We start from the raw sequence: 10,256 nt of genomic DNA on the forward strand, positions 1-10,256 counted from the left end.
AGGGAAACCGGCAGGCCGGACTTGAGTCCTGGAGATGGGAAGTACAGTGCCTGCACTCTGAAGGAGGGGTGTTAATGGTATAAGTTTTTTTTTTTTAATGCCCTGGCCATCTCCCATCAAGGTAGGGGGCGACCTTAAAAGAAAACAGAAGCTTTCCTTTTCACGTGTGGTAATTTATTCATAAGAAGGGGTTACTAACCCCTTGCCACTGTAATACATTTTTTGTTGCAGGTGTCACATTCTCTGGAGTACACCCCTCGCAAGTTTGTCATCCACCCGGAGAGCGGGCACCTGGTGGTCATTGAGACCGACCACAATGCTTACACGGACGACACCAAACGTCAGCGCAAGATGCAGATGGCCGAGGTACGTGTTGAACTTTACGTTTTTCTCGTATACATGTTTTTCTTTACACTTTCAGAGGATTCTTTAATTTTATTTAGTACAGTAAGTCCTTGACTTACAAACTCGTTGATAATCGTCTTTATTGTGTATAATTCCAGTATTATATTGTGTATAATATCAATATTATACACAGTATAAAAGGTCTCCTAATGTGTTTGTAAGTCGAGGACTTACTGTTTACCTGGAGAGAGTTCCGGGGGTCAATGCCCCCGCGGCCCGGTCTGTGACCAGGCCGTAATGTTAGAAGCAGCAGGTCACTAGGCAACAATACGGAGTGGCGGAGAATCGATGTTCCGTATATCAGTCTCACGAGTGGGACTGAACTGTGTACACTGATTAACCTGGAGTCCTTTTAGTTGTACTCTAAATGGTATGTCAGATAATTGATTTAGAAAATAACAAAAGGGCACAATACGATGACTGGAACAATACTACTGTTACTACTACTATTACTACTATTATACTAGTACAGTACTATTAACCATACCCCCAGCCGGGATTGAACCCGCGGTCATAGAGTCTCAAAACTCCAGCCCGTTGCGTTCAGTACTATTATTATACTACTATTATTATACTACTATTATTATACTACTATTGTTGCCTTGTTATACTACTTTGTTGCCTTGCTTCACTCTTTGTCTCTACCAGCCCACTACCACTACCAGCATTACCACTACCACTACTATTTCCACTTCTTTCTTTCTTCCTTCTTTCTTCCTTCCTTCTTTCTTCCTTATAGCTTCCTTTATTTCTTTCTTCTTCCTTCTTTCTTCTTTTTTTCTTCCTTCTTTCTTCTTTTTTTCTTCCTTCTTCTTTTTTCTTCTTTTTTTCTTTTTTCTTCCTTCTTTCTTCCTTCTTTCTTCCTTCTTTCTTCCTTCTTTCTTCCTTCTTTCTTCCTTCTTTCTTCCTCCTTCCTTCCTCCTTCCTTCCTCCTTCCTTCCTCCTTCCTTCTTCCTTCCTTCTTCCTTCCTTCTTCCTTCCTTCTTCCTTCCTTCTTTCTTCCTTCTTTCTTCCTTCTTTCTTCCTTCTTTCTTCCTTCTTTCTTCCTTCTTCCTTCTTTCTTCCTTCTTTCTTCCTTCCTTCTTCCTTCCTTCTTCCTTCCTTCCTTCCTTCTTTCTTTCCTTCTTCCTTCCTTCTTTCTTCTTTCTTTCTTCTCTCTCTCTTCTCCTTTCTTTCTCTCTCTCTCTCTCTCTCTCTCTCTCTCTCTCTCTCTCTCTCTCTCTCTCTCACATAACCTTGCCCTGGTATGTTAGTGTTTAACTAGTTAATGGTCAAAGTTGGACCAAAATGTCGTCATAAGTTTCTTTCTCGTGTGTCTGGGTTATTTGTTTGTTATTTATTTATATTTACTGGAAGACACTGTGTACCCATTGCTTGCTTATCACATTTTTTAAACATCAGAAATTGATTACCTCTTCAAGTTAGTTTCTAATTAGCCAGGCTCTGGTTTGTATGCTGGAATGCGTGTAGCCAGCAGTAACAGTCTGGCTGATCAGGCCTTGATCCACCAGGACACCTGGTCAGGGATCAGACCATAGGGGTGCTGACCCCTGAAAATATCCTGAAGTTATTCTTGGGGTATCCTTCCCATCAGTGTCAAGTGACGCAAAGAAAAAACACTATAACACCCCACCATTATTGATTCTCCAGTTGTGTTTCCAGAAGTGTACAGATAGGCCTTATTTACATTATGCTGCACAGTTCTGGTCACTGTATTACAGAATGCAAATAAATGCACTGGAAAACATACAAAGGAGTTTACCTGGAGAGAGTTCCGGGGGTCAGTGCCCCTGCGGCCCGGTCTGTGACAAAGTTGATCCCGTGTATCAGAAATCTTTCCTATGAGGATAGACTGAGTCCCTGAATCTGCACTATGAGGATAGACTGAGTCCCTGAATCTGCACTATGAGGATAGACTGAGTCCCTGAATCTGCACTATGAGGATAGACTGAGTCCCTGAATCTGCACTATGAGGATAGACTGAGTCCCTGAATCTGCACTATGAGGATAGACTGAGTCCCTGAATCTGCACTCTCTAGAAAGGTGTAGAAATAGGGAGGATATGATTGAGGCGTGTAAATGGAAAACATGAATAAATAACAGGGATGTAAATAGCGTGCTAAAAATATCTAACCAAGACAGAACTCGCAGCAATGGTTTCAAATTGGAAAAATTTAGTTTCAGAAAAGATATAGGAAAGCACTGGTTTGGTGTTACAGTTGTGGGTGAGTGGAACAAAAACCTTGTGTAATTTTAAAAATAGGTTAGACAGATACATTAGTAGGTGTGAGTTGGACCTGACTAGCTTGGGCCAGTAGGCCTGCTGCAGTGCTCCTTCTTATGTTCTTATCTCATACATGTACCTGTACTGTTCTTCCTGATAATCACTTTAATACAATAGTCATTTTTAAATAAAAAATTTGCTATTATTACTAGGAGACTTGGAGAAAGGGGCTAGTAACCCTCTTCTCCTCTAACCCTTCTCCTATATAAATTACTAAATCTAAAAAGAAAATTTTTTGTTTCTCTTTTTAAGTCTACCTCGGTGGGATACGGCCAGTCCGTTGGAAAAAACTAGGAGACTAAAGGGATTTTGCATTTTGTTACAGGAACTGAGAGAGGCTGCAGGAGAAGAGGAGGCCGAGGTTGCTGAGAGGATGGCAGAGGCTCTACTCTCCGAAGACCTCCCGGATGCTGTGTTTGGTGCTCCCAAGGCTGGCCCAGGCATGTGGGCATCTCTAGTACGCATCATTGAACCCATCCAGGGCAACACACTTCACATGATCAGACTGGACCAGAATGAAGCAGCCTTCAGGTAAGCTCATTCTTGTAGGTAACAGGACACAAGTGCAACTGTGACATTTTATTGTGACAGTGTTTCGCTCTCCAAGAACTTTGTCAAGCCATTATCATCTTGACAAAGCTCTGGGAGAGCGAAACGTTGCCACAATAAAATGTCACGTTAGTTGCACTTGTGTCCTTTTACCTACATATTATTGGCAATTCTACCAACATTATTACAAGATCATTCTTGTACACGAATGGTATACAATACCGACAAGATGAAGAATTAGACACGTGTGCAGCATCTGGGTATCTTTACACAAATAACTTGCAGATAGGAGAAAGAAACTTCATGATAATGTTTCAGTCCAACTTGGACTGGGTTATTTGTGTATTGTTCCAGTCATGGCAGTGTGGCTTTGTGTTCTTTCTGGGTATATTTATTTGTAAATGTTTTGCCATCTAATGACTAGCAAAACGTCTACAAATAAAGTTACCCAGATGTTGTACATGTGTATAATTCAGTGATTCCCAAAGTGGGCAGTATTGCCCCCCCTTGGGGGTGGTGGAAAGATCCACCGGATGCTTTGAGGAATTTTGAATTTGCAGTAAACCTAATACCAAGCAAGAAGTGGGTTCGTATGTGTGGGGGGGGGGAGGCGCTATGGATGTGGCCTGGGAGCCAGGGGGCGGGGGGCAGCAGTGAGCCAAAGGGGGCAGTAGACTGAAAAAGTTTGGGAACCAGTGGTCTAATTCCTGATGTAGGTCATTCTTGCACAATAATCAGTAAAAATACCAGAAGCCATCCAGGGCAACATAATCAGACTGGACCAGAATGAAGCAGCCTTTGGGTAAGATCGTTACATAAGAAAAAAGGAGCACTGCAGCAGGCCTACTGGCCCATCATTCTTGCTTAGTAATCAGTAATGTCACCAGGAGCCATCCAGGTCAACAGAAAACTATATGGCTAACGAAATCATAATGACTCGATTGCAAACAAACCATACCACGGGTGGGGATAGAACCCACGATCAGAGAGTCTCAAAACTCCATACCGTCGCGTTAGCCGCTGGACCAGCTAGCCACAATAAGATTCGTCCAACTAGGTATATTTCTAAACCATAGGAAGGTTAGCTTAGGCACCACTGTGACCACAAATGCAAGTTTTTACAGACGAATCTCCAGCTAGCGTGACCATGACAAAAACTATATCTTTGTGTTAGAAATGCAGTGCAACCAAAGTTGTACACAAAAAACTAGGGCATGAGGCGAGTTAAATTTTCTGATAGCTTGCATAGCACTAAAGGAGTCTGAGACTATCACAAATGTTGCGCTGAACATGATCAAACTGAAGGAAGGGGCAGGGATGTTGCTGTTCAGAGGATCATTTGAATCGCAATGTCTCCACACTTCTGGCAAGACAGCTATTAAATGAATGATGCTGAAGGTGTTTCCTGATTTGGGATCCCCTACCTTAGTGAAAGATGTCCAGTGCACATAGAAATAAATGCATTTGTCTTTTCTTTTTTCAGTATTTCATTAGTAAAATTTGCCAACCAAAGTGACATGGATCAGCAGTACTTGTTAGTGGGCACCGTGAAGGATTACCAGCTGAGTCCTCGCCAGGTGGAGTGTGGCTACATTTACTGCTACAAGTAAGATTTAAGATTTGTTTGGATTTTTATCTCAGATAGCCACTCAGGATGACCCAAGAAAGTCACTGCATCATCAAGGACTGTCTGTCTGATTTCCATTGTGGTCCTTCAATCTTGTCCTCCAGGATGCTACCCACACTTGTCCATAACACCCAGGTACCTGCTTACTGCTAGGTGAACAGTGACAGCATGTGTAAGATGACTAACACTCAGGGAGACACTGCTGTCCTGCCATATGAATGTGAAATGGAAACCTGTAATTGTTTTACACAATGGTAGGATTGCTTGTGTCTTTTCTTTCTGTCTCATAAGCACACAAGAAAACAGGTACATCTTCCTACTTACACTTCTACTTACACTCAAGTCACACTAAACATGCAAGTACATGCATAGGAATACACAAGCATTTAAGTAGGGAAGCAGAATAAGAATCCTTCCTTCATAAGCCATGAGTGTATTAAATGACTATTAAGATGCCAGGAGCACAGTGCTAGTAACACCTCCTGTATAAATTACTAAATATAAGAAGATCTGTTGGAGTGTGAGCAGGGTAATATTTAGTGAAGGGATTCAGGGAAACCGGTTATTTTCATATAGTCGGACTTGAGTCCTGGAAATGGGAAGTACAATGCCTGCACTTTAAAGGAGGGGTTTGGGATATTGGCAGTTTGGAGGGATATGTTGTGTATCTTTATATGTGTATGCTTCTGGACTGTTGTATTCTGAGCACCTCTGCAAAAACAGTGATAATGTGCGAGTGTGGTGAAAGTGTTGAATGATGATGAAAGTATTTTCTTTTTGGGGATTTTCTTTCTTTTTTGGGTCACCCTGCCTCGGTGGGAGACGGCCGACTTGTTGAAAAAAAAAAAAAAAAAAGAAGAACCACTTTCATTTCTTCCTTTTCAGGTCACTCTGCCTTGGTGGGAGACAACCAGTGTGTTCAGAAAACAAGTCATTCTACTTTGCCCCATTTTCTCTAAATGTCTAAACCACCTTAACAAACACCTCCTCAGCCCTCTGGGTAATACCTTTAGTGACCTTGGACATCCTCTTAATTCACACTGCATATTGCTGTAAGCAGGAAGTAAGACAGCTGGACACAAGTGATAATGATTGTTATCTCTTGTGGGTCACCTTGGTGGGAAGCAGTCAGGGTTTTAACAAATTTTTTAAACAGGCTGGCTGTCTCCCACACAGGCAGGGTGACCTGAAAAAGAAACACTTTCATCATCATTCACACTATTGCTGTCTTTCCAGAGGTGGGCAGATACTGCAGGTCAGATGTCCTTCTAAACAGCAAATATTCCAAACCCCTCATTTAAAGTGCAGGCATTGTACTTCCCACCTCCAGGACTCGAGTCTGGCTAACCAGTTTTCCTGAATCCCTTCACAAAACATTACCCTGATCACACCCCAATAGCTCATCAGGTCCCAAAAACCATTCATGTCCAATCCTGTCTAACATGGTCACACATACCTGCTGTATGTTCAAGCCCCTTTCACACAAAACCCCCTCTTCCTTACACAATTACAGGTATTCCTTTGCTCACTAGATTTATACTATTAAGTGTAATACTGTGACAAGTAACTCTGGTTTGACCCTTTGTTTGAATATTGAATTGAAGTTACACAGTATGTGGTATAGCATTGTACAGTAACCTCGACTTACAAACACATTGGGGATCTCCCGAATTGTGTATAATATTCATAATACAGGAAGTCTTCAACTTGCAAACACATTGGGGACTTGTATAATAATGATATATTTTTTTCAACTTGTTGGACGTCTCCCACTGAGGCAGGGTGACCCAAAAAGAAAGAAAAACCCAAAAAGAAAGAAAAAGCTTTAATCATCATTCAACACTTTCACCATTACTCATACATAATCACTGTTTCTGCAGAGGCGCTCAGGTACAACAGGTTACACGTCCCTCCAAACTGCCAATATCCTAAACCCCTCCTTTAAAGTGCAGGCATTGTACTTCCCATTTCCAGGACTCAAGTCCAGCTAACCGGTTTCCCTGATAATGATATACAGCATAACGATTACTTTTATCGCAAAATTTTTGCCCCGCATACCGATTAAAAACCCGCATACCGATTTTCGTCCGAGACGCGTCCAATGTGCCCTCAGCCAGCCTCACATGTGCCGCTCCGTCCCATTGTTTACCAGCCAGCCTCCGCGGTAACATCCAAGCATACACTCGGAATATTTCGTATTATTACAGTATTTTCGGTGCTGTTTCTGGAAAATAAGTGACCATGGGCCCCAAGAAAGCTTCTAGTGCCAACCCTACACCTCAAAGGGTAAGAATTACTATAGAGATGAAGAAAGAGATAATTGATAAGTATGAAAGTGGAGTGCGTATAGCCGACCTAGTCAAGCTGTACAAGAAACCCCAATCAACCATCGCTACTATTGTGGGCACCAGAAAGACAATCAAGGAAGCTGTTCTTGCCAAAGGTTCAACTGTGTTTTCGAAACAAAGATCGCAATTGATGGAAGATGTTGAGAGACTCTTATTGGTGTGGATAAATGAAAAACAGATAGCAGGAGATAGCGTCTCTCAAGCGATCATATGTGAAAAGGCTAGGAAGTTGCATGACGATTTAATTAAAAAAATGCCTGCAACTAGTGATGATGTGAGTGAATTTAAGGCCAGCAAAGGTTGGTTTGAGAGATTTAAGAAGCGTAGTGGCATCCATAGTGTGATAAGGCATGGTGAGGCTGCCAGTTCGGACCACAAAGCGGCTGAAAAATATGTGCAGGAATTCAAGGAGTACATAGAAACTGAAGGACTGAAACCTGAACAAGTGTTTGTGATGAAACAGGCCTGTTCTGGAAGAAAATGCCAAGCAGGACCTACATTACTCAGGAGGAAAAGGCACTCCCAGGACATAAGCCTATGAAAGACAGGCTTACTTTGTTGATGTGTGCCAATGCTACTGGTGATTGCAAAGTGAAGCCTTTATTAGTGTATCACTCTGAAACTCCCAGAGCGTTCAGGCAAAAGAATGTCCTCAAGGATAATTTGTGTGTGCTGTGGAGGGCAAACAGTAAGGCATGGGTCACTAGGGAATTTTTCTATAACTGGTTACACCATGCATTTGCCCCCAATGTGAAAAATTACCTAACTGAAAAGAAATTAGAACTTAAGTGCCTCCTGGTGTTAGACAATGCCCCTGGTCATCCTACAGACGTGGCAGAGCGACTTTATGGGGACATGAGCTTCATTAAGGTGAAGTTTTTGCCTCCTAATACCACTCCTCTCCTGCAGCCCATGGACCAGCAGGTTATTTCCAACTTCAAGAAACTGTACACAAAAGCTCTGTTTGAAAGGTGCTTTGTAATGACCTCAGAAACTCAACTGACTCTAAGAGAGTTTTGGAGAGATCACTTTAATATCCTCAATTGTGTAAACCTTATAGGTAAGGCTTGGGAGGAAGTGACAAAGAGGACCTTGAACTCTGCTTGGAAGAAACTGTGGCCAGAATGTGTAGACAAAAGGGATTTTGAAGGGTTTGAGGCTAACCCTGAGAATCCTGTGCCAGTTGAGGAATCCATTGTGGCATTGGGAAAGTCCTTGGGGTTGGAGGTTAGTGGGGAGGATGTGGAAGAGTTGGTGGAGGAGGACAATGAAGAACTAACCACTGATGAGCTGCTAGATCAACTTCAAGAGCAAGAGGCCACACCTGAGGAAATTGCTTCGGAGGAGGGGAGAGAGAAATTGAAGAAGTTGCCTACTTCAAAGATTAAGGAAATCTGTGCAAAGTGGCTTGAAGTGCAAACCTTCATGGATGAAAATCACCCTCACACAGCTATTGCAAGCCGTGCTGGTGATTATTACACTGACAATGTTGTGAAACACTTTAGGCAAGTCATAAAGGAACGAGAGGTACAGGCCACTATGGACAGATATCTTGTGCGAAAGAAGTCCAGTGACTCTGAAGCTGGCCCTAGTGGCATTAAAAGAAGAAGGGAAGTAACCCCAGAAAAGGACTTACTACCTCAAGTCCTAATGGAAGGGGATTCCCCTTCTAAACACTAACACACTCTCTCCCCTCCTCCCATCCCATCAATCATCACCAGATCTTCAATAAAAGTAAGTGTCATTTAATTGTGCATGCCTTTTTCAGTTTGTGTGTATTAAAATTAACATTTCATGTGGTAAAAAAAATTTTTTTTCATACTTTTGGGCGTCTTGCACGGATTAATTTTATTTCCATTATTTCTTATGGGGAAAATTCATTCGCATAACGATTATTTCGCATAACGATGAGCCCTCTTGCACGGATTAAAATCGTTAACCGGGGGTCCACTGTACACAGTAATATAATAATAATATTAAACACAGTAATGATATAATAATGATACGCACTACTTACTGTGTTACTTTGTTATTTCTACCATGACAGAGTGGCCAGTGACTGCACCAGTCTGGAGCTGCTTCATCGTACAGAAGTTGAAGACATTCCTACAGCCATATGCTCATATAATGGCCGCGTTCTGATAGGGGTTGGCCGCTTGTTAAGAATATATGACCTGGGCAAGAAAAAACTCCTACGAAAATGTGAAAATAAGGTAATACACGATGAGAGATAATAATATTGCCTGAAATAAATTGTGCATATTTAGGGTATAAAATTCAATGTATATTTATTCTATTTTAACATAAAAAGAAATATTCTTCAGGCTAATTGAAATTAAAATGACATCTTATATTTCTCTGCCATAGCACATTCCAAATCTTATCGTGGACATCAAAGCTAGAGGCCAGCGTGTCTTCGTCAGTGATGTTCAAGAGAGCTTGTTCGTTCTTCGGTACAAACGACACGAGAACCAGTTGATCATATTTGTGGATGATACAAACCAGCGCTGGGTCACCACTTCCTGCCTCCTGGACTTTGATACTGCCGCAGTTGCTGACAAGTTTGGTAACATTGCTGTGGTGAGTGTACTGTCACCTTCACTGACAAGTTTATCACATTTATCAATATTTCTTACCAAAACTTAAATTACAGATGTTTATTAGTATTTTCCTTCTCCCAAAGGTACGTCTGGGTGGGGATATCAATGATGACGTTGATGAGGACCCCACAGGCAACAAGGCACTGTGGGACCGTGGCCTTCTCAACGGTGCTTCTCTAAAGGCTGAGGTGATTGCTAACTTCCACGTGGGAGAAACTGTCAACACACTTGAGGTAAATCTTATCATTATTTTTGTTTTACATATCGGCCATCTCCCACTGAGACACAGTGACTAAAAAAAAAAGAAAATCTCATAACGCTTTTCTTCTTTTTTTTTTCTAACATAACAGCCGTCTCCCACCAAGACAGAGTGACCCAGTAAAAGAAAACATCATAAAGTTTTTCTTCTTTTTACATTTAGTAATTTATACAGGAGAAGGTGC

At 41.8% G+C, this 10,256-nt stretch overlaps 1 protein-coding gene across 1 annotated transcript; it reads left to right on the forward strand.

Annotated features, from left to right (window-relative positions):
• The first annotated feature begins 220 nt into the window (after positions 1-220).
• On the forward strand, positions 221-10,124 carry LOC138852167 (splicing factor 3B subunit 3-like). The gene is made up of 6 exons (XM_070081855.1): positions 221-366; positions 3,015-3,220; positions 4,722-4,844; positions 9,261-9,426; positions 9,581-9,793; positions 9,897-10,124. The coding sequence occupies exons 1-6, from the start codon at positions 352-354 to the stop codon at positions 10,107-10,109; spliced, it is 936 nt and encodes a 311-aa protein (XP_069937956.1). The 5' UTR covers positions 221-351; the 3' UTR covers positions 10,110-10,124.
• The last annotated feature ends 132 nt before the right edge of the window (positions 10,125-10,256 follow it).

The sequence above is a fragment of the Cherax quadricarinatus genome, unplaced genomic scaffold (assembly GCF_038502225.1).
Source record: "Cherax quadricarinatus isolate ZL_2023a unplaced genomic scaffold, ASM3850222v1 Contig4627, whole genome shotgun sequence".
Taxonomy (NCBI): domain Eukaryota; kingdom Metazoa; phylum Arthropoda; class Malacostraca; order Decapoda; family Parastacidae; genus Cherax; species Cherax quadricarinatus.